General features: G+C 48.1%; 2 protein-coding genes across 9 annotated transcripts in view; both read right to left on the bottom strand.

The window, feature by feature from the left end:
- The window catches only part of ILF3 (interleukin enhancer binding factor 3), a 30,004-nt gene extending 16,390 nt beyond the window's left edge, over window positions 1–13,614 (bottom strand). For 2 of the 7 annotated variants that reach the window (XM_061150311.1, XM_061150315.1), the window contains exons 1-4: window positions 13,440–13,612; window positions 2,412–2,511; window positions 1,640–1,869; window positions 1,308–1,485 (exon numbers count right to left, since the gene is read on the bottom strand). In XM_061150311.1, coding sequence (XP_061006294.1) covers window positions 1,308–1,485; window positions 1,640–1,869; window positions 2,412–2,414 — 411 coding nt within the window. In that variant the 5' untranslated portion in view covers window positions 2,415–2,511; window positions 13,440–13,612. Of the gene's footprint in view, window positions 1–1,307; window positions 1,486–1,639; window positions 1,870–2,411; window positions 2,619–4,219; window positions 4,345–13,439 lie in introns of all 7 variants that reach the window. The other 5 variants (XM_061150313.1, XM_061150312.1, XM_061150317.1 and 2 more) reach the window with 5 other exon arrangements.
- Window positions 13,615–19,397: 5,783 nt separating this feature from the next.
- Window positions 19,398–23,267, bottom strand: part of SLC44A2 (solute carrier family 44 member 2 (CTL2 blood group)) — a 31,832-nt gene continuing 27,962 nt past the window's right edge. The window contains exons 20-22 of one of the 2 annotated variants that reach the window (XM_061150309.1): window positions 23,176–23,264; window positions 21,453–21,537; window positions 19,398–20,620 (exon numbers count right to left, since the gene is read on the bottom strand). In XM_061150309.1, the coding sequence (XP_061006292.1) occupies window positions 20,514–20,620; window positions 21,453–21,537; window positions 23,176–23,264 (281 nt within the window). In that variant the 3' untranslated portion in view covers window positions 19,398–20,513. Of the gene's footprint in view, window positions 20,621–20,669; window positions 21,001–21,452; window positions 21,538–23,175; window positions 23,265–23,267 lie in introns of those variants that run through there. The other variant, XM_061150308.1, reaches the window with a different exon arrangement.

Below are 23,267 nucleotides of genomic sequence, written 5' to 3'. Positions count from 1 at the left end.
TGGGGGAGAACAAAGGCACTGTAGAGGATCCAAGCTGACTTTTCTCCACCTCAGCATTATTAGACGCACCAGCCAAATCACTCACAGTAGCGGGGCCGTCCTGTGCACTGGAGGACCTCGGAAAGCCTCTCCAGCCTCTACCTACAGATGCCAATAGCGCCTCACCTACTCTGCTAAGGTAACTTAAACTACGTCTAAACTCACTCCATGTCCCCCGCGGTTCAAAATGTACCCCAGTCAAAAATCACTCATCTACATGATAAAAATATACTTTCTTGGGACTTCCCTGGTAGTAGAGACTCCACACTCTCAATGCAGGGGGCACAGGCTCGATCCTTGGTAGGGGAACTAAGATCCTGCATGCCGTGTGGTATGGTCAAAAGAGAAAAACGGGGGTAAAAAAAACAAACACCTTTCTTTATATCTCTCTATAAACACTCTATGAAAATGGTCTTTCCTTTAGAAACATTTACGTCAACTTAATTTCCTACACTTAATATACTTTTTAATAGACAAAGATGGAAACCAACTTAAAAAATTACCACTAAAACAAAAGTTCAGGGCTGCCTTCCCTTTCAACAGTCCCCCGAAGCTTTTCCACACTGCATTAGCTGCTCATTTCAATTCTGATCTCTGTCCTGAATCCTGAGGGATCAGTCACATGTGACAGAACAAGATTTACATGGGAAAATGAACAGTGTATCTACAGGATGAGAATTTCTACTTTCTTCTCTTATCCTGTGGCTGAATCCAGGGTAGTGTACCCAGGAGGCACCGAGGGGCAGCGACACACAGACATTCCGAAGCCCAGACACCTCACCAGCCGGGGACACAGGCTCAGTTACTGAGCTCCCCGCACCACAGTCAAATCTACTAGAGTACTTAAGATGATCAAGCCCCACCTGGGTCATGATGAAATGATATGTGTGCAGAGCTTGTCTGGCCTAGGGCCTGGTTCAGTCAATGCTCAAGAAATGTCAGAAGTTACTATTTATATAGTACTCCTGTAGTGAGGCAAATAAATCGGTTAAAAACAACTTTTTTAAAGTCCAGGTTTGCATTAAGGAGGAATATCCTTTGCAGCCACCCGCCCATCCATCCATTGCTGGAGTCTGGATGTGACGGTCATGCCCAATGCCACCTGGTACACAGTGGGCCCCCAGCCTGGCCTGGCTGCCGGGCAGCTACAGAAACGTGGGAACAGCAGGGGCCAGGCCGGGTGTGGAACACGCCTCCCGGCGCACAGCGCAGTTGGCCACGTCTGCCCCCGACCACCCTGCGTTCCCAGTGGAAGCGGGCACACTCACAGTGAGCTGGATGGCCAGGTTGTCAGCCACCTTGTCCAGGAGGGCGGTTGTGGGCTTCTCCTTACACAGCAGCACCAGCTCCAAGTCCAAGTCCCCCTTGAGCAGAAGGCCCTTTGCCACGAGGCCAACACGCATCACTCCCCTCAGGGTTCTGGTCATGTGCTCTGTCTTCTGCTCCCTGAGAACAGCACAACACAGGCCCAGTGAGGTGCAGGCTGGCCAGAACCCAGGGGCCCCAGAAAGGCTGGAGTTTCTTAGAAAAAGGAGAGGCTCAACCCTGCACTGGCCAGTCTCCCTAGAAATAAGAAAAACACCCTACAAAGCCAACCTACCCAGCCCCTTCTTTTCCCTCGTCTTCCGCGGGCACATCCACATTCTCAGACTCGGCATGGTCGCTGCTGCCTTTCTCCTGCTCATCGATCCAGTCCGACACAGCTTTGAGAGCCCGCTCTGTGTGGGACACCATGTTCTGGACTGCCTCCAGCTCCTCTTGTGTTGGGTAAACGGAAGAGTGCTTTGCCATCACATGGCGATCATCATTCACAAAAATTCGCACTGGACGCTGGAAATGTGAAAACTTAGTTAAAAACTAGGTAAGGAGACCAAGCAGCTTGACACTTATCTGTTCAGTTGTACAGCTCACAATTACGCACATGAAAAAGACTATATGAACGCATCTGAAGATCTGAGAAGGAGAACCAAACATAACAGTCGTGCTTTCTCTAGGCCATGGGAAGAAGGGGGCACATTATACATTTCTCTATTACTAGAACTGTTACACTACTTCAAAGAGTCTAATGAAAAATGATTATAAAACCAAATGCTTTGGGGAGGCAAGACAGGTGAAGGCGATGGAGAGGTACAAATTACCACATATAAAATAAATTAAAAGGACAATAGGGAATGTAGCCAATATTCTATAATTTATATGGACTATAACATACACAAATATGAAATGACTGTTGTACACCTAAAACTAATATACTGTAAGTCAGTTATACTTCAGGAAAAAAAAAAGAACCAAATGCTTTGGGGCAACACCACAAATATTTTTATAAGTGAATGAAGAAACAGTATCTATGATTAACAAAATAAATTTCTTACCATTTTTACTTCTCTTTATCTGTAGTGTCTGGAAATCAAATTTTTGCTTATCTTTTCAAATTGTGACAGATTTCCTTGGTGTTATCAATACTTCAACTATCTATAAGATCAGAAAATCTTTTTTAGTTTCATGTATTTCATCGGCGGAGGAGTCTGAGCAGTCAGATAATCTCGCAGGAGGAAAGCGGTGCTGCCTCAGGAAGGAGTCTGTTAACACAGCAGGACACATCTCTATTTCCAAGTAATCACTAACCCAAGGTACAAACAACTAATTATAAAACTCCCCCAAAATGAAAACAGCTGGTTTCTAGAAGCCATGTTTGACTTCAGGCCCACATTCAAGATGATTTTTACTTTTTAAAAAATCTCCTTTCAACATTTCTCCATATGAAGTATGCCAAGTTTTACAAATAAACCTATGACCAAGCCTCCCCCAAGTGGTATGGGTTAAAATGTTCAGCAAAATCTTGGTGTTTGGAGAAGGAAAAGAGAAGGAAGGAAGGAAGGAGTGAGCTCTGACCCTTGAGGGTCATGAAGACATGAAACAAGAGCAGGAAACAGAGGGCCCCAGATGGCTGCTGTGAACTGGTGCAGCAAGAACCTTCTGAAGCACCAGGGGGACGTGGCCACCCCCAGCGTGCAGCTCTAGAGTGGTTGAGACAACTGAAAAGGACAACACAAGTCTCCAAGACAAACGTAGCTATAATTACAATTTTCGACTCTAAATAACATGCTGACTACAACCTACTCAATTCCCACTCTGTGCAAACAGTCTGGTCCACACTGAAATCTTCCCAAATGAGTAAACAACCCAAAAAGCCCCATCAGCAGAGTAGGCAACAGATTGACTCCACCCATTCCCTCCAACCACATAACAGCTAGCCCCTTCCATCCACACCGGTTGTTACCAGCCAGCGGAGCAGGTTCATCTCAGAAAGGCATTCACTTCAAGGATAAACTCTGACAGGACTAGCCCCAAAGAGAATTTCCCATAATGCTTTAGGACTAGCTAACTATGTCATTGAAAACTTAGGGGCTGCCAACTAAAACCTGAAAATCTAAGGGTAGAATGAGAAGTGATACTCCTGCAGAGTCAGGCAAAAGGACATATGGGGTCCAATGCTTCCTGACAGGGGAGGGAGGGAAGAGGACCACAAGTCCCTGGGCTCAGCCCTGGCTGTGCCTGAGCCCTTGGTAAGCCACTCAGTAGTCACCAAGGGGGAGCTTTTGCCACTACCTGTGTGGCCTTCAAGTTCCTTGGAGCTTCCTTCAACCTGCAACATGGAATCTACCCCTCCACCTCTTCAAGGGGAATGTGAAAATTAGATGAGTTAGCCTGTGGAAAGCATGGAGCACAAATCCCACAAACCCTCAAAAAAAAAAAAAAAGAAGTACCTCATCAGGTTGTTGTGGGGGCTAATAATAAGCACATGCAAAAGCACATCCTGCATAAGGAATGAATGACACTATGGCTGTGTTTGAAAAGAACTTCTTTACCTCACATACACATTAAAGATAAATTTATGGCTTAAACTACACGCCTGGTTTTTGCTTGTTTTAAAATACTTCAGTGAGGGACTTCCCTGGTGATCCAGGAGGTAAAACCCTGCACTCCCAATGCAGGGGGCCTGGGTTCAATCGCTGGTCAGGGATCTAGATCCCACATGCCACAACTAAGAGTTCGCACGCTGCAACTAAGACCCGGAGCAGTCAAAAATAGAAATAAATATTAAAAAAAAATAAAATAAAATTTAGGGGTGAGGTGGGAGAAGGGAACAGGACAAACCAACACTGGAAAACATTAATACCTTTTGAAGATGGAGATGGGCAGAATGGTGATCACTGTGCGTGTCTGAAAATTTCCTTAATAGTTCTTTTTTAAGTGCATAGCAAACTGAAGAATTCTTACAAAAGTGCAGCCATGGCAGGTAATCTAAAATGTAAACCAAATCTCAGAAAATAAATTATAAACCGACAAGAAGCAGGCCGTCCGTCGGAAATGACAGCTGACTGATGAGGAGCCCACAGTAAACAGTCACCAGTCCTGGCCAAATCTACACTGAAACTTCATCAACTTGATAAAGAAGGATGATGTTTACAACTGCACTGACCTAGTCAGAAGTATTCTGTGTGTACCTCCCCTGGACCAGGCCCTGAGCCAGAGGCTGGGACAGTGATGAACACAGTAGGCAAGTCCCCCGTTCCTGTGGACCTGGCCACTCTAAAGGACAAATGCCTTCCCTCCAAATCCAACATGGTGCCAGAAGCCAATGCATCACCTCTCTATACTTACCACTTCTTCATCTTAGTCTTCCTCCACCACAGATATCAGATACAGAGGCTTAAAAGTAACAGAGGGTTTAAACCAAGAGTCCAGGGGCCAAAGACCTTTTTATTAAGGGCTTTGTAGGACTGATATGTCTAAGATCTTCTAAAAGGAGCTCCCAGAAGTAGTAGTTGATTCAGCACCTGATGCAGAACCACGGTGGGTGAGCCTGGGTCAAAATGTAGTATCAGAAAGCCAGGAAGAGAGTTTCCTGGTGGTCCAGTGGTTAAGACTGCGCTTTCAAAGCAGGAGGCCCAAGTTTGATCCCTGGTAGGGGAACTAACATCCCACATGCTGTGTCGCATGGTCAAAAAATAAGAGTTGGGGAAAAAAAAGAAAATAAAGGGAAGGAAGTGCTCAGTGATTACTGCTGGCACCTCCAAAGGACAAAGGAGCTGACTTGGGAGGGCTCCCACTAGCTACATTTGAGGCAACTGAGTATCAAAAACAAAAAAAGGCCTGTATGAAGTCCTCCAACTCAGCAGAAAAACCAAACTAATCTGCAATCGCCTCCATGGGATGGTGGCAGGGACACCTGGAAAGGGTGCCAGGAGCTTTCTGGGGTTGTGGTCACAGTCTGCACCTTGATAATATTGTGGGGGATATGCACTGACCAAAATCCACTGAATGGTATATGCAAGATCTGTGCATGTACCTCAAAAGAAAAAAAAACCAAAAAACTAAATAAATAGTGGACTCCAGTTAATATCTAGAGGAAAGACTACAACTTTCTGCTACCTTGAAAAGTATCATAAAAATAGATACTGTAAACTCTAGGGCTTCCCAAGTGGCGCAGTAGTAAAGCATCCACCTGCCAATGCAGAAGACACAGAGTTGATCCCTCAGTTGGGGATCTTCCCAACTGAGGAAATGGCAACCCACTCCAGTATCTTTGCCTGGAAATCCCACGGACAGAGGAGTCTGGCGGGCTATAGTCCACAGGGTCACAAAGAGTTGGGCAGGACTGAGCAAATGTGCTCACACACATCAGCTCTATTTCAATGAAAATAAAGTGGCTGAAAGACGAGAATAGAGAAGGAGAGAAGCGTGAAACACAGCTGAAGTCAAAGGAGAACTTGGGGGTACAAACAGGCAAGCGCTAACTGTAAAACAGTGTCCCTTTTTCTGTATGTTTGAATCTTCTAAGAAAATGTTACAAGTATATGACTAAAACAGATTCAGCATGGGAACAGTACACATGAGTCCACAATGATACTTATTTGACACCACTGGAGACATCCACAGCCCAACTCCCTCATCCGAAGGGACCAAGGTTCACCCGAGTTGATTCAGGGGATCTCTTCAAAAAATGCTATCTGATGAATCGAGACAGTCCGGAGAGAAAACCACCCTTGGACCACTGGAGAACAAGACAGTCACTGTGTAGAACATCAGCCCCCAAGGACATCTGGCCAACCGCGAATGCTCCTGTATTCAGCAAACATACTGCAGGGAGGTTTCCATCCACTGTCTTCACCACTCAAACTCAGAGCATGTCTGTGCCTCTGCTCCAGTAGCTGCCTCCCTCGAGAGGTAGGCCCAAGAAGGGACCCATGAAGAGACTCACTGGGTTGAGGCCGGCTGTGATCGCCACTCTTGGACCATCTGTGATCCTTTCATCCCCGGGCCTCCCCCTTTAGGCCAGAGCTTAGTGGCAATACCTCCTGATTCAGGGGGACAAAGCGACTAAGACTACCTATTCTGGACTACATTTAAAAACTGGAGGCAGGAATTCCCTGGTGGTCCAGTGATGAGGACTCTGTGCTTTTACCACTGAGGGCCTGGGTTCAAGGCCTGGTCAGGGAACCAAGATCCCACAAACCACAAGGCGTAGGCAAAAATATTTAAATAAGTAGAAATAAAAAAAAACTGGAGTCAATGCTTTTTTGCTGAACAACAAAACGGGCCTCACTTGTCTCTGTGTGAACCCAGATCTGTCATCCAAATCAGCCTATCGGAAGCCAGCTGCTCTGGTCCTGAATACCAGAGAATCCATCTCTCCTTTTCAAAATTGTGCTGTCAAGAAGACCACAACACCCACCCATAAGCAACACTCCACTGCCCCCTGACAATCTAAATTTAAAGACAGGCTTTGAACTGCTCTTGCCACCTCAGTCAGAATTCAAACCGGGTCCAAGTGAAGCCTGATTTTTACCAGGTTCTCTGAAAAGAGAACCAAGAACGAACCCAGGTTCTCTGAAAAGAAATCCAAGAAAGGAATGAGCAAAGAGCGAAGAATCAGGATCCTGAACTACCTATGTGGTTTGGGATGTTCTAACACACAGCGATCAGGTTTCTTTTTTTTTTGTTCTCAAAAGCAGCCCCCCCCCCCCAAAAAGCAGCCCACCCAACAGCATGCATAGTTATAGAGGTTTAAACCACAACCTGCAGTGAGATGACCATCTTTCTGACCTCTCACTAGTTGGGATATCCCAATGATGATGCTGGCAGTTGGGAAAGAAATGTGCCCAAGTCAGCATGTGTGGATCAACAAACATTTATAGAACTGAATGAACAGGTGTGGTGACAACACCCTAACAGGTATGGCCCCCACCTATCTTGCAGAGTAAACCGCACCCCCTCACTGCCATCCAGGGTATTTCACAAAACTAGAGTCCTGGTCACTCTGGGGAGTGGTCTGGAACTAGATACTCCTCTTGAAAGTTAAGTTAGTTGCACAGTTGTGTCCAACTCTTTGTGATTCCATGAACTACAGCCTGTCCCGCTCCTCTGTCCATGGAATTCTCCAGGCAAGAGTACTAGATTGGGTTGCCATTTCCTTCTCTAGATACTCCTCTTAAAGAGACCTAATTAGGTTTTGAAAGACACAGGACCCAACTCAACTGCTGGTTCCCAGACCTCTGGAGATACAATCCTACACTGGAAGTGAAATAATACACACATGCAACTCTTCAGTGACTCCTTAAAAAACTATTACAGAGTCACATCATCAAGGACATATGGAAAATAACTTATTGAACAAAGCAACCCGGCCAGAAGAGGCCAATCTAAAATCTGATTACAGATGCCACTCTGAGAATTTTTAAATTCAAGACAAACCTTAAATCCAGTGCGATGGTTCCAGCTCTGTCTGCAACCGTGTTTTTGCTGGTCCATAGGGAGGTATAATGGAGTAGGAAATAACAATCCACTCTAGGATTCTTGCCTGGAAAATTCCATGGACAGAGAAGCCTAGCAGGCAGGCTACAGTCCATGGGGTCGCAGAGTTGGCCATGACTGAGCACAGCGCAGCAGGGAGGTATGAAGTTAGGAGTAAATATTTTTCTCAAACATTTTCTCTCTTTGGCAGTGTAACATGGCATTCAGGATCTTAGTTCCCCAACCAGGAACTGAACCCATGCCCCTTGCAATGGAAACTGGGAGTCTTAACCACTAGACTGGCAAAGAAATCTCACAAATATTTTCCATTTAAAGGCATGTCCTTTAATCTTATTTTCTTTCTATATGTTCAGTGTTAAAACATCCCTTTTGCTTATAAAATGGTGGTGATGGCAATGCGTAACTGATTAAAAAAAGTTTTAACTGGCAGATGCAGGTTGTTTCCCAAAATGTTTCTGGAACTCTTAACTGGTCTGTAAGACATAGGCCTCCAGGCCCAGTGACACTGTGGAACACCCGGAGGTCTTAGACACACAAGCCCAGGTTTGTGCCCACTTGGGTTTTCCAATCTGGCCACTGTGGAATCTTCAACAAATCACTTTATCTTTTCAGAATTGGGTCAAAAATGAGATTGAAACACCACCTACACCTCCCAGTCTCAAACAACAAGGATTACAGGAGGCAAGGTGGGAAAATGCCCTACCAGTTGTTGTCAATTCTGTCAGTTGCTTAGTCAATTCTGACTCTGCCACCCCATGGACTGTAGCGGGTATCCATTTCCTCCTCCAGGGGATCTTTCCAACCCAGTGATCTAACTCTTCTCTCCTGCATTGACAGGTGGATTCTTTACCACCAGTGCCACCTGGGAAGCCCTTCAGCTCTAAAACTACAAATGCAAGATGCTGAAGGAGTTATTTCAGCTACTCTTGGATGAACCAATAGAAATATTTTTTAAAATCTGCCTGTGAGAAGACATAATGTCACAGCAAAAAGGTTTAACAGGATTCTAAGTGGAGATTATCAAACTTTCTTTGCAACATGCCCTTCAGGCAGCAAAGTCAGTCATGTTAGAAATCTGAGGGGGGGAACAGAGACAACTTTCCCATGTGTCCCCATGGGGAAAGTCTCAGATTTTTTAAAATTAGTTTCTAATAGAGGAAAAATTAAAAAATGACTGCGTCTCAAAGGATGTTAAATATCAACATAACATGCAGACTGCGAATTATTTTAATGGGTAAGGGTTTCTTTTTTAAAATATTTTATTTGGCTGCCCCAGGGTCTTAGCTGTGGCATGTGAGAGCTAGTTCTCTGAACAGGGATCGAATCTGTGCTCCCTGCAGTGGAAGCACAGAGTCCCAACCACTGGACCATCAAGAAAGTCCCAAGAGTTTCTTTTTTAAATGAAACCTTTCATTTTGTAGCTTCTTATGCAGCTCTAAGAACAGAACCATCTCCCATGTTCTCCACTCAGTTTCCCCCGATGGCAGCATCTTGCCAGAGCTGGAGCACTATCACAATCATAACACTGATGTTGACATAAGTCACAGACTGCCGCTGTCACGAGGACCACTCCTGTTGACCACGCTCACTGTGTAACAGTGAACACACTGTGTATGGCCAACCGCCCCCCACCCATGCTTAACCCCTAGCAACCACTAATCCACTGAAGGTTTCTGTAATCTTGGCATTCCAAAAATGTTATATAAATGGAATTGTAGAGCTTACGGCCTTTTAGGATGGGCTTATCTCATGCAATGACTGCCTCAAGATTCATCCAAGTTGTGTGTGTACTGACAGCTTGTTCTTTTTTACTGCCACGTAGTATTCCATGATAAGGAACCATTCACCCACAAAAGGACAACTGGGTGGGTTCCAATTCTTGGTTATTATAAACATTAAGTGCCACTATAAGCCATGGAGCCAGGCTGGCCATTTCCGTTATTAGGGAAATTTAAAGTTTTTTTTGGAATTATGAATACATAGTAACGATTATTAACCTGCAAAAACTCTACATGTATCATGGAAAAGCAAGCCCAACTTGCAACATTCATCTTTTAGACATACACATACCTCATGTACACTCTGATAAGAGGAAGAAATCAGTTCAAAAGAGAGCAGCAAAAAACCCAAGTGGTCTGGAATATTATTCCAATAAGACCTTATCCTTGAGCATGAACTACAATCCTAATGGAAATAATATGAATGGCTGTTTTCAAGGAAAATTACCCTGACCCTCAAACTGCCAATAACACCATTTCTCATAAATCATCTAAGATTACTCAAAAAAAAAAAAAAAATCTGGAGCAAATTTACACACTCAACTAAGGGACAGACATTCAACTTTGTAAATGATCCTTTGTGATCATATACAGACAAAAAAAGTCATTGGTCAGTAAACTCATTTCCCCATTAAAACTAGTAGCTACATCTTCAATTTCTTCACTACAGACATTCAGTGAGGTAAAAAAAAAATTAAATTTCAACTAGACACTATTTCACAAAACATCTGAAAACAGCTAATGAAAAGTCTGGCTGAATTTCCCATTGTAATTTATAACAGGATCACCTATCAAGTGATGTCTAGGAAAAATCTCACAGGGATTTAGCAGAACATAAGGTGGCAAGAACCAATTCATTTTAAAAAGTCAGCACACTCACAAGGCTCCACAACAAACACATGCCACCCTGCATTCACTATTATTTCTGTGGTGCTAGCACTATGGAGGCAGCACCAAACTGCCCTAAGTGACAAAGAGGGGAGCTGCTTGTTTCAGCCAAAAACTGTCAAATGCTGGGCAAGACACTAAAGCCAGCCTTGTCTCTTTTAGGACCCTGAGCCCATTTCACTAACTGACTCTACACTAACTGACTCTCACTAACTGACTACAGTGTGTAGACTCCTGTAGAGTCACTTGTTATTTAGTTGCTAAGTCCTGACTCTTTGTGACCCCATGTAACCCCGCCATGCTCCTCTATTCATGGGATTCTCCAGGCAAGAATACCAGAGTGTGCCATTCCTCCTGCAGAGGATCTTTCCCACCCAGGGATCCGACCCGCGTCTCCTGCACTGCAGGTGGATTCTTGACTGCTGAGACATCAGTAAAACTCCGTCATATCACCAACTGTCTCTAATTCTAAATCCTTCCGTTGGAAGCAGAAATCAAATCTTTCTTGCCCAGGTCTTTGCTAAAATAAAAAGATGCCAATATACAAAGCTTAGAAAATCTAATTCTTCAGAAGATTCAATGAAAGCAATGTTCAAATAAAATTATCACCGTTTTGTGGGCCACATCTGCTAATACTAGATAGGTGACATTTTACACATCTTTCAGAACTGCACACAGTTAAAAGCAACTTGATGACAAAATGTAGCACGTGGGCAAGTCCAAGGACATAAAATCCCAAGTTTCTGGGGGAAAAGAATCATTCTTCTAAGATGTAAAAGGTGAAATCTGGAGGAACTGGGGAGAAAGATGAGAAAAGTTAAGAAGGAGCTGCCTCTGCCCAAAGAAAACTTCTAAAGCCTTTCTCAAAAGCAAGAACATTTCCAACTCTCACATCCTGCTAAAGCCCAAAGACAGACAAGATGCTGCCTATATTTACTCAAAGAGAAGAGGCTTATGTGACTTGGAGACGGCTCTTTCTTCATCAGTGACTCACCCCACTTGTTCCTACCTGGTGAACTTACCCAGGGGAGCATGACACCATATCTGTGACATCAAAATATTAATATTACCAGCCACTCTTGCCAATGTTAGTTTTTTTTAATAAGAAAAATTTAAGAAAAACGAAAGACAGTCTTAGATTTCTCACTCCCAATAATATGGGCATCTCTTCAAGTACCCTGGAAGAAGATAAAGGAATTTTCCCCTACAGGCACTAGACAAGTCCAATCAGGAAAAGGAAACAAAAACTGCAAAGGGTTAGGTACCACTCCACTCGAGAGAGAGGGCGATTCCCAGGTTGGCCCAAGCTCCAGCAGGGTAGGGAGCCTCTGATAAATCAGTGTTCAGTGTTGGCAAGGCCACCTCTGGCAGTAATTGCCAGCCTCCAATCAACTCAGACAGCGCTAAGGTCTGCAGAGATTCTATTCACAAAACCAGGGACCAAGAACTGTCCACATGGCCAAGAAACAACTCAGGACTACTGTCTGGAACAGGAGCACTTGCCTGTGCCCTGGGGCCTTTCCACCGCTATTCCAGCTGTGAATGAGCTGCTGGTTCCCACAGTTCATTCACAGTCTGAGCGGCTGCTGTAGCCACATCCCACGAGACCACACACAAAGCGTAGTGGCAGCTGCTGGGAGCAACCTGAGGAGATTCCCAACCACAGATACTTGAGGGAAAGAGTAAGTCCTAAATTTTGAGAACCAACTTCGGTAGCACCTTGTGTTCTCCCACGGATTCCAAATATGCCACCAAACCACTCATTTTAAAGAGATCACAATCCTAAGCAATAACAAAAGATTCAGAATCCCTGGAATACCTGAGTCCATTAAAAGTTAATTGATGCTTCCTTGCTAATCAATCAAGTTCCCTAGGCAGAATCCCTAGCAACCTTCAACCAGTTCTGGAAATGTTAAGAAGAGATGGCTTACTCTTTTAGACAATAACTGGGGGAGAGCATGCAGATGACTGCACACCCCGAATAATCCCCCCCCCAGGTGCAGTATTACAGGACAGAAACTCAACAGCAACCCCAGGAGTCTGTCCCTCAACTACTTCAGAAAATAAGACAGAAACGGGTTTCAAGCTGTCATGCTTCGGTCCCAATTTTACAGATCACAGGACACTCAAATTTCGCACCAGATCAGTTTTGGGAGAGAATGCAAGTCCTAAACAGTCTGGAAAAAAAAAAGGCCAACATCAACGAATCGCCTGGAGAGAAAAAGTGTAAATCCTCCGCTAGATTTGGTTCCTAATCTAGGGGAGGGCTGGCTAGCCAGAGATTTGAGGACCCCAAGCAGCTTTCCCTGCAATCCACTTAAGTATGGGGTTCCAGGGAAGGGGTTTGCCTCTCTCCCCCACGTAAGGACAAAGGAGGACATGTTTCCCGCCTCGGGAACCTGGGACCCTCCTGGAACTCGGGGCGGGACTGGGACAAAGAGAAGGAGAGGTGGAAGGGGGGTCGTCCCTGCATCGCGGGTCAGGATGCTCCGGGCCGGAGGGGGTGTGTGCTCCAGGCACGTGCGCGCGTGCGCCTCAACAGACAAAGCCCGGCCCGGGGGAGGCGGCGGCCGGGGGCCCGGTGCGCGCGCACCCCCCGCGAGAGGCGCCGCCGACGGCCGAGGGGCCGCGAGGGGGGGCGGATGCGCGCGCACCGGGCCCTCGCCGCCGCCGCCGCCATTTTGTTTCCTCGGCACAATGGGGGAGAGTAACGGCCGAACGCGGGAGCGAGGCTGACAAGGGAGGAATGAGCCAGGCGCCGGGACGAAAGGACCCGGCGGAGGCGGGGAGTGCGGGGCGCCTCAGGCCATGTCACGGCTACTCCTTAGCGGAGCCCGCGCTGAGTGAGAGGACTGACGGGGGGGGAGGAGGAGAAGAGGCGGGAGCGGGCCCGGCCGCCGCCACATTGACGCTTACCTCGTCCGCGTCCCGTTCTCCGACCGCGGCCGCTGCCCTCCTGCCAGAGCCCACCGGGGTCTGCCCCCAAAAGCCACGCGGTGCGCACCGGGCTGCTGAGTCCAACTGCAATGGCGAGAAGAGGAGGAGGAGGAGCCGGGGCCGGGGGCGAGCGGGCGGGCGCGCGCCGGGGAGGTGCGGGAACACGTGACCGGCCGGAGCCCCGCCCCTTCGCCGCTGCGTTGCCGCTCGACGCCGGCCCAGCCGGAAAGGGAAGGAGGGACAAAGAGAGATATGGAGGCGGGCCCTACTCACGTGTCAGAAACGTAGCTGTTACGTCCAGCCGGGACGGTTCCCCGCCCCTTTCCACGCCTCTGCTTGATCATGTGACAGTGGCAAATTCTGAGTTCTCCTTGGCCACGTGACAATAACTTTTGGGCCTTTCCCTTGTCTTATTGGTAGACCTGAGTCATGTGACAATATCGGCGCTCTTTTTTTCAATGGCGGTTTTTGATAAGCCATTACCAGGTGATGCAGGTTGAGGGGCGGAGCCTCCTGCCGCTGCTAGATTACGCGCCTGCGCGGACGCCATCTTACACGCGAAGTACGTTGGCGGAAACGACCCTTAGAGGCAGGCGCGTCAGCATCCTCGTAGTGGGTGAGTCTCGGTAGCAGTTTCATGGTTTCCAACCGAGGCGTTCCGGCGAAACTTTCTCCACACTGTCCGCATCTTCACGAGAGGCCGAGCAGACTCGAGGTGCGTGTGTGAGCAACGGCCGGCCCGAGCTCCTCGTTGCTGTCCCTAGACTGGTCCCAGCGAACACCTCGGGTCTTTGGTGTTGAAACTTTATCCTATGTAGCGCCCAGCCGGATTGTCGAGCCTCCGAAGAGCAAAGCCGAGTCGGTCGGGATCTTCCAGTCCCCTGTTCGCAGATGGACAAACTGACGCCCTATCCAGAAAAAGACCGGCTTCCCGGTCTTTCGTGGGAGAGCGGGGGCTGCAACGGTTGCTCGGCCAACCACATCTTGGGCCTCATAAGTAAAGTTATCCAGGACCCAGCGCCTTTTCTTTACAAGCCTGGTGTCGTTGACTCCTCCCGAGCGCTTTGTGAGATCCATGTTGTACAATGTACCTAAGGTAAACCCCGCTTCCCTTCAGTGTCGGGGTCAATCTAGCGCTCAACAGGCGTCGTTAATTAGGTTGATTTGTGCGAGGCCGTGCTTCAGACACTGCTGATATTTGGAACAAGGAGTGGTTCAAAAAATTTCCTGGAGAAGGCGAGAAGTCGTTTAAGACTTAATGCCCTAATTTTGGATCGTCCTTACAAAAACATAAGGATGGAGCAGCTAGTTTATTCAGAATGCAAGATCCAGGGTCGCCCGAAGTTCGAGTCTTCGGGTGTGACCAAGAATAGTACACGTCCCTGGACCTTCGTATGGTTATCTTCAAAATGGTGATGATTTTTCTTAGAAGCACCTAATACAATTATTTGCGCAGAACAAATGCCCCAAAATGATAGTTATTGTTAAAAAGGTAAGGTGTAAAAATATGATTAGAGAATGAGTGCATGCTGTACCCGTTAGTTTTCATTGTTATTTACACTTAGGTCTTAAACCAGTGATTGTTCACATGATACAAAATGTCAAATGTGCAAAAGAATGTAAGAAAACGGAGTCAGTTTACCTCTTCCTGACACACTCCTTGGCAACCACTGTAAAGTTTTTTGGTGTATTTAACAGAGATGTTTTATTTATTTTTATTAGCGTTTTTCACATAAACGATAGGCATTCAGCATTTTGCCTTCCCCACCTCACCCCAACTTGGAGATCTTTTTTAAATAAAGCTTGAGGTGGAAGAAAGTTTTGGTTAAATTAATGGGACATGTATTCAGACATAATTAGCTAAAATAAGCTTAGATTGTTCCTGAGCACCATAACAATAGAGCTGATAACTTGGCTTTAGCCAGAAGTTAGAGATCAGCTATGCCTCTGTGTGACACTTGAGGGAAGATGCAGAGGAGTAGGGCAACTTGACCAAGCTAACAGCGCTACCAAGTGGCAGAACGAGGAAGAGTTCTAGTTTTCTGACTCTCAAGTCCTTAGACCTCTCTTGGAAGGATACCTAGGTTACATTTTCTTTTTTGGCCAAGTCACTCAGCTTGCAGGGTTTTAGTTCCCTCACTAGGGATCGAACCCGGACCCCCATCAATGAAAGCACTGAATCCTAACTACTCATGCGAGGCAGGGTATTCCCAAGATTACATTTCTGAAAAACTGGCTTTTGAGTATCTCATTCTTCTAAAGCAGCCCCTATTAAATCTCTTTGATATAGGGGCAGATCAGATCATGACTAGGCTTCCCTGCTGGCTCAGTGGTGAATAATCCACCTGTCAGTGCAGGAGACTTAGATTCGGTATCTGGGTGGGGAAGATCTGCCAGAAGAAATGGCAGAAGATCTGGAGAAGGAAAAGGGCAACCCACTCCAGTATTCTTACCTGGGAAATCCCGTGGACAGAGGAGTCAGACACAACTTAGAGACTAAGCAGCGGCAGTTGCTTTACAGTGTTGTGTTACTTTCTGCTGTACAGTAGGGTGATATGTGCATACATATGTATTGTTCAGTCACTTGGTCGTGTCCGACTCTTTGCAACCCCATCAACTGCATCACACCAGGCTTCCCTGTCCGTCACTGTCTCCCAGAGTTTGCTCAAACTCATGCCCATCGAGTTGGTGATGCCATCCAACCATCTCATCCTCTGTCGTCCTTTTCTCCCGCCTTCAATCTTTCCCAGCGTTAGGGTCTTTTCCAATGAGTCAGTTCTTCGCATCAGGTGGTCAAAGTATTGGAGCTTCAGCGTCAATACCTCCCATGAATCTTCAGGGTTGGTTTCCTTTAGCATTGACTAGTTTGATCTCCTTGCAGACCAAGTGGCTTTCAAGAATCTCTGTAACCACAGTTTGAGAGCATCAGTTCTTGAGCACTCAACCTTTATGGTCCAACTCTCAGGTACACAACTACTGGAAAAACCATAGCTTTGACTATACAGACCTTGTCGGCAAAGTGATGTCTCTGCTTTATAATATGATATCTGGGTTTGTCATAGCTTTTCTTCCAGGGAGCAAGCATCTTTTAATTTCATGGCTAAAGTCACCATCTGCAGTGATTTTGGAGCCCAAGAAAATAAAGTTTGTACCTGTTTCCATTTTTTCCCACCATTTGCCATCAAGTAATGGGACCAGACGCCATGATCTTAGTTTTTTGAATATTGAGCTTTTTTTTTTTTTGAATGTTGAGTTTTAAGCCAGCTTTTTCACTCTCTTCTTTCACCTTCATCAAGAGGCTCTTTAGTTCCTCTTGATTTCTGCCACTAGGGTAGTGTTATCTGTGTATCTGAGGTTATGTACGTATATAAGTATATATATATCTTGTTTAGATTTCCTTCCCATTTAAGTCACCACAGAGCATAGAGCAGAGTTCCCTGTGCTAAACAGGGATCATCAAAAAAGCACGAGAGTGCCAGAAAAACATCTACTGCTTTATTGACTACACCAAAGCCTTTGGCTATGTGGGTCACAACAAACTGGAAAATTCTTCAAGAGATGGAAATACCAGACCACCTGACCTGCCTCCTGAGGAATCTGTATGCAGGTCAAGAACCAACAGTTAGAACCAGACATGGAACAACAGACTGGTTCCAAATTGGAAAAGGAGTATGTCAAGGCTCTATATTGTCACCCTGCTTATTTAACTTGTATGGACAGTACATCATGCGAAATACAGTGCTGGATGAATCACAAGCTGGAATCAAGATTGCTGGGAAAAATATCAATAACCTCATAAGCAGATGACACCACCCTTATGGCAGAAAGTGAAGAAGAACTAAAAAGCCTCTTGATGAAAGTGAAAGGGGAGAGTGAAAAAGTTGGCTTTAAACTCAGCATTCGGAAAACTAAGATCATGGCATCCGGTCCTATCACTTCATGGCACATAGATAGGGAAAAAATGGAAACAGTGACAGACTTTATTTCTCTGGGCTCCAGAATCACTGCAGATGGTGACTGCAACCATGAAATTAAAAGAGGCTTGCTCCTTGAAAGAAAAGCTATGACCAACCTAGACAGCATATTAAAAAGCAGAGACGTCACTTTGCCGACAAAGGTCTGTATAGTCAAAGCTATGGTTTTTCCAGTAGTCATGTATGGATGTGAGAGTTGGACCATACAGAAAGCTGAGTGCCAAAGAATTGATGCTTTTGAACTGTGGTGTTGGAGAAGACTCTTGAGAGTCCCTTGGACTGCAAGATCAAACCAGTCAATCCTAAAGGAAATAAATCCTGAATATTCATTGGAAGGACTGAAACTGAAGCTCCAATACTTTGACCACCTGATGCAAAGAACTGACTCATTGGAAAAGACCCTGATGCTGGGAAAGATTGAAGGCAGGAGAAGGGGACGACAGAGGATGAGATGGTTGGATGGCATCACCGACTCAATGGGCATGAGTTTGAGCAAGCTCTGGGAGTTGGTGATGGACAAGGAAGCCCGGTGTGCAGCAGACCTTGGGGTCGCAGAGTCGAACACGACAGAGGGACTGGACTGAACTAAACTGAATAAAGTGTAACACTGTCAGTCCCAATCTCCCAATTCATCCTAGCCCACTTCCCTCCTTGGTATCCACAAGTTTGCTAAGACAGCTTTCAGTGAGCAGGGAAACTTCCTGGAGGCGACCCCTGAGCTGGAAGCAGGAGGATAAGGAGCTAGCTGTGAAAAGAGCCAGGTGGTGTGTGTTTCTGGCATAAGCCCTGGGGCCAGGGCAGCTTGGATGAGGGCAGCCTGAGCGCATTAAGGGGGCAGATGTGGCAGGGCCCTGTGGGTTGCTTTGGCTTTCACTCAGTAAAAGGGATCCGTGGAGGGTTCTTGAGCAGAGAAAGGGTGTGAACTCAGATGTGTGCAGGCGCCCTTCTGGGCCTGTGGGGGAAACTGAAGGAATGGGGGCAGATGAGTTGATAATGAGGGCTGGGAACTGAAAATATGGAGAGATGTAAGGTGGTTTGGGCTTTCCAGGTGGCACTAGTGGTAAGGAACCTGCCTGCCAATGCAGGAGACATAAGACTCAGGTTCAATCCCTGGGTTGGGAAGATCCCCTGGAGAAGGGCATGACAATCCACTCCAGTATTCTTGCTTGGAGGATTCCATGGACTGAGGAATCCGGCAGGCATGGGGTCTCAAAGAATCAAACATGACTGAAGCAAGTTAACACACAAGCAGGTTTAGGAGCTATTTTGGAGGTGGGGTTAACAAGAGATGGCAGTAAGAAAGGAATAAACCCCAAAAATTGAGGTGAACAAGCAAACCTAGAGAGTGTCTGTACAGGATAAAAGCTGAGGGCTTTGAGGCAATGAGACAAACTTCTCGGCCCCTTTGCTGCTGGGCAACCTTCAGAGACGTTGCCCAACTTCCCTGCCTTAATGAGTGGGGACTATGTGTGCAGATAAGGAGTACTCCAAAAATGGTAGCTATTTACAAAAAAGGCAGCGCTGGGGTGAGAAAGAAAATTAGCAAGGTGGAGCAGTTGGCCCAGAGGTGACAGTAATAGCTGGCACCAGGGGGCAGCAGCAAGCAGGGTGGGGCGGCTTGGCAGGTCTGAAGCCACTTAAACTAGATGGTGGTGCCCAAGTGCTGGGCCCAGGACAAAGCCTGCCTGGCAGGGCACGTGTCCGGGCAGTGTGCCGAGGAGGTAGGCAGGTCACTGCCGCCTTCTGGAGTCTGGGGATCAGAGCCTAGTAAGGGGTATTTGTTCAGGAGAAACCTGAACGGCCACATGGTAGAATTCAGTCAAGAGGCTAGCAGACAGCAGTCTTCCTGCCCTCCCTCCTTCCCCTGGAGAGTCGCCCCAGCTCAGAGGATCTCAGGGCGGCTGAAGCTGGGGTTTCCCCCCACCAGCCTCCCACTCTCCCCCACAAACACTCCAGGCCCAGGCGCTGTACAATAGGCACTTTATTAGTGGTTGGAATGCAGTTACACATAGGGGTGTGCGGACAGAATGGGGGAAGGGGGCAGGCAGGCACAGGAGACAGAAACCCCAGGCTGGGGTTTCTCCAGATCCCGGATCGGGGGGCCTTGAGATATGGCAAAGGGAGACTGGGCACACCAGTTCCCCTGAATTCAACACATTTGGCAAAAGGATCCTCAAAGCGAGGAGACTGGGGGTGGGGGGTGCCCATTTGCCCAAGGCATCTACCCCCCATCCCCCCTTTCTTCGAATTCATCCCTTGAGTGGATTCAGTTTCTTTTCTCTCTTACAAAGAGAGGTGTGTCAATAAGTGGCAGAGAAAAGGGGAAATTCAGCCCGACTCAGCCAGCCGGTTTCCATTAAGCCGCTATTACCAACCTCCTCCCTGCTCCCCACCAGCCCACCCCCAGCCTCCCTGCCCCCACAGCCTACCTCCCTCTTCTCCACCCCATCAACACCCCAGCTACTGCCTCCCTGGCCAGGAGACACCCCTACTTGGGCACACATAGCAACACCTGAGGAGGGGACATCAGAAAGCATTCTTTAGCGGCCCCATCTCAGCCGTGAAGACAGAGAAAAAGCTAACAGACCCTTTAATGCATGTCCAGGTTTAAAAAAAAAAAAAAGTGCCTGCAGTGGCCAGTAGCCAGTTGTTCAACCTGGAGAAAGGGTTCTGGCATCCTGGCCAGAGCAGACGCAGGTTACAGTGGCCTTATTGCAGCCACCGCTGTTGCAGACACAAATACTGTCCTGTCATAAGAGGGGGACAGGAACCGCAAGGCAGCCCACAGAGGCCTGCCCCTCACATGTCGGATACTAAGAAGCCCCACCTGGCCTCTCATCCCGGCTGGTGGGGGGCGAAGTAGTGAGGGGGGAGGTGCCGAGAAAACTCCCTACTGGCCCTTGGCATAGGGAGGCGATGCCCCAAAATCCTGCAGGTTCCCTGGTGGTAACTGGATGATGGGTGGGGCAGGAAGGGGGCGGCAGTGACAGGACTTCAGGTCAGCCCGATGGGCTGGGGGTTCTGACCCAGCTGCCCAGCACCCATCACAAAACTTCCAGGGAGGGTGGGGGCGGGGACTCTAGGCCTCCTCCTGCCTCTTGTTGGTCTTGTTCAAGATCTTCTTGAGGGTGAGAGACATGAAGTAAGGCCTCTCAGGCGTCCCGTCATTCCTCTCCAGGTCCTCCACTGTGGAGAGAGGCCCCAGAGCAGGCGGCATGAGGGGAGCCCCGGGGCGGGGCCCCGGGGGATTGGGTGGGTGGATGGGGAGGGGGTGGGCCACAGAGAAGCCTCAGAGGGTTAAGAAGCAAGAGGTGCTGGGACTGGAGGGAGGGGGACTGGAGCGGGGTGGGAACAGGGCGGGGGACACACACATACGCTGATCCCCACTCCCAGGCCCGAAAGCCCCGCATGCACCCGCCCTGATCTACAAGCCAGCCTCCCTCTCTACTCCTCGACTTCCGCCCGCTTCCCCTCCTCCGCACTCCCCTTCAACAGGATGTCTCTCAGCTCGGGCGACATGAAGTAGGGTCGCTCCTGAGAGCCGTCATTTCTTTCCAGGTCCTCACCTGGGCTCCCCCAGGAACCAGCAAGGGGGAAAACGGGGTGGTCAGGCAGGGAGGGGATGAGGGAGGCGGGGGGGTTCAGGGAAGCCAGCAGGCATGGAGGAGAGGAAGAGAAAAGAGAAAACAAAAAACCAAAAAATAGACGGAGAGACCAGAGTTAGTGGCAGCCACAGATGTCCCCCAAAAAGCCAGAAACTCTAAAGCCGAGGGCCTAAGGGACAGTGTCCCAGCTGCAGCCTGACCAAGGGACAAGAGGGTGCAGCAGCTCTGAACGCTGGGGAGAAGCTGTGGGGGGTGGGAGGTGGGGTATCCTGGGGCCCTAGGGATAGCCAGGCTCTGGGGAGGCCGCGGGCACCAGGTGGGCAGATGTGTAGCCCCATCGCAGGGAGATGTTCTGCCCAGAGGGGAGAAGGGAGTCAGGGCCCAGCAAGGGTCGGGGGTGAGGGGTTACTCACAGAAACAGAGGAAAAGTGTGTCCACACACATGCCATAGACACTGAAGAAGCCATGGGCAATCAGGTAGGAGCCGATGACCACCGTCTGGGCAAAGGACAGACAAGCTGTTTCCACCCTTCTGCCCAGGGCAACCTCTACCCACCACCTCATCCCTTCCCAGCTAGCAGCATGCCATTTCCCTGCTGATAAGCTAGCCCCTCACTTAAGGCCTTTGGCTGCAATTTTATGCATTTTTTAGGGAATGATAGGTTTTGCCAGTATTCTTTTTTCTTTTTAATTTTTTTGGCCGCACTACAAGGGGTGTGGGATCTTAGTTCCTGAGCAAGGATCGAACTCATGCCCCCTAAATTGGAAGCACAGAGTCTTAACCTCTGGACCTCCAGGGAAGTCCCTAGTGCATGACAGCTTTAATGCCCACACCCCTACTAGACTGTGTCTGTCCCATTTATATCCCCCAGCAACCTGGAAACTCAGAGGGCCTTGGTAGGTACTTGATAAACACTGATTGACTAAAGTGAGCAGATTAAATAACTTGCCCAGAGTCACTCAGAACTAGCAAACAAAGAACTAAGATAAAAATCGAGGTCACTGGGCTCTAAGTCCTGCACTCAGATACTGTACTGCTCTTAGGGCGTTGACCTAAATCCCTAACCACGGCCCATCGTCTGCCTGCCCGATCTCCACCTCCTCATCACTTCACTCCCTCCACACCAACCACACTCATTTGCTCATTGTTCCTGGCACAGACCTGCCTCAGGGCCTCAGGTGTTTGTCCCCTCTGCCACAATATTGCCTGCATCTCTTTCAGATCTTAGACATGACATCACTTCCATGGGGAAGCCCTCTAGACTCCCACACCTGCCCACATCCTCTACTGCAAGCTCTTAAACTTGGTTCCCTGTAATTCTTCTTCTGGCATGTACAACTTTGCAAGCATACATCCAATTTGGATCATCATGGGCATGTGGAATATGTGGGATCTTACTTCCCTGAGCAGGGATCGAACCCACGCCTCCTGCATTGGCAGCATGGAGTCTTAACCACTCCGCGGGCCACCAAGGAGGTCCCATGTCTGTTTACTCCTAAACTGTAAGGCCTTTGAAGGGAAGCCCTCCCAGGTCATGCCTGGAACATGGTTGTGCTAAGCCATTTCAGTCATGTCTGACTCTTTTTGTGACACCATGGACTGTAGCCCACCAGACTCCTCTGTCCATGGGATTCTCCAGGCAAGAAGACTGGAGTGGGCTGCCATGCCCTCCTCCAGGGTGGGGCCTCCATGCTGGCTCAGTTGGTAAACAATCTGCCTGCAGTGCAAGAGACCTGAGTTCGATCCCTGTGTTGGAAAGGTCCCCTGGAGAAGGAAATGGCAAACCACTCCAGTATCGTTGCCTGGAAAATGCCATGGACAGAGGAGCCTGGTGGACTGTAGTCCATGGGACCCCAGAGTCGGGCACGACTGAGCGGCCAACACTTTCCACCAGGGTATCTTCCTGACCCAGGTATCGAAACTGCATCTCCTTTGACTCCTGCGCAGCAGGTGGATTCTTTACCGCCGAGTCACCAGGGAAGCCCCGGACCACGGCTGGGACTTAATAAATGTTTGTGGCCCGAGTTAATCAACCATTCCCCCCCCCTGCTTCCATTCTGTCCAGTCAGAGGAGGCCAGGTGAGTCCCGACATCTCCTTCTCCCCAACCCCTGCCCACCCCCCAAAGGTTCATACCACTATAGGGACCCAGTAATAATTGAGGGGTGGTGCTGTGTCCTGCACGATCCTGATTCGGTGAGTGAAGAAGAAGAAAGCCAGGATCCCTG

Source organism: Dama dama, chromosome 9 (assembly GCF_033118175.1).
Source record: "Dama dama isolate Ldn47 chromosome 9, ASM3311817v1, whole genome shotgun sequence".
NCBI lineage: Eukaryota > Metazoa > Chordata > Mammalia > Artiodactyla > Cervidae > Dama > Dama dama.
The sequence above is the reverse complement of the archived record's forward strand: the minus strand, read 5'-3'. Positions and strand labels throughout refer to the sequence as shown.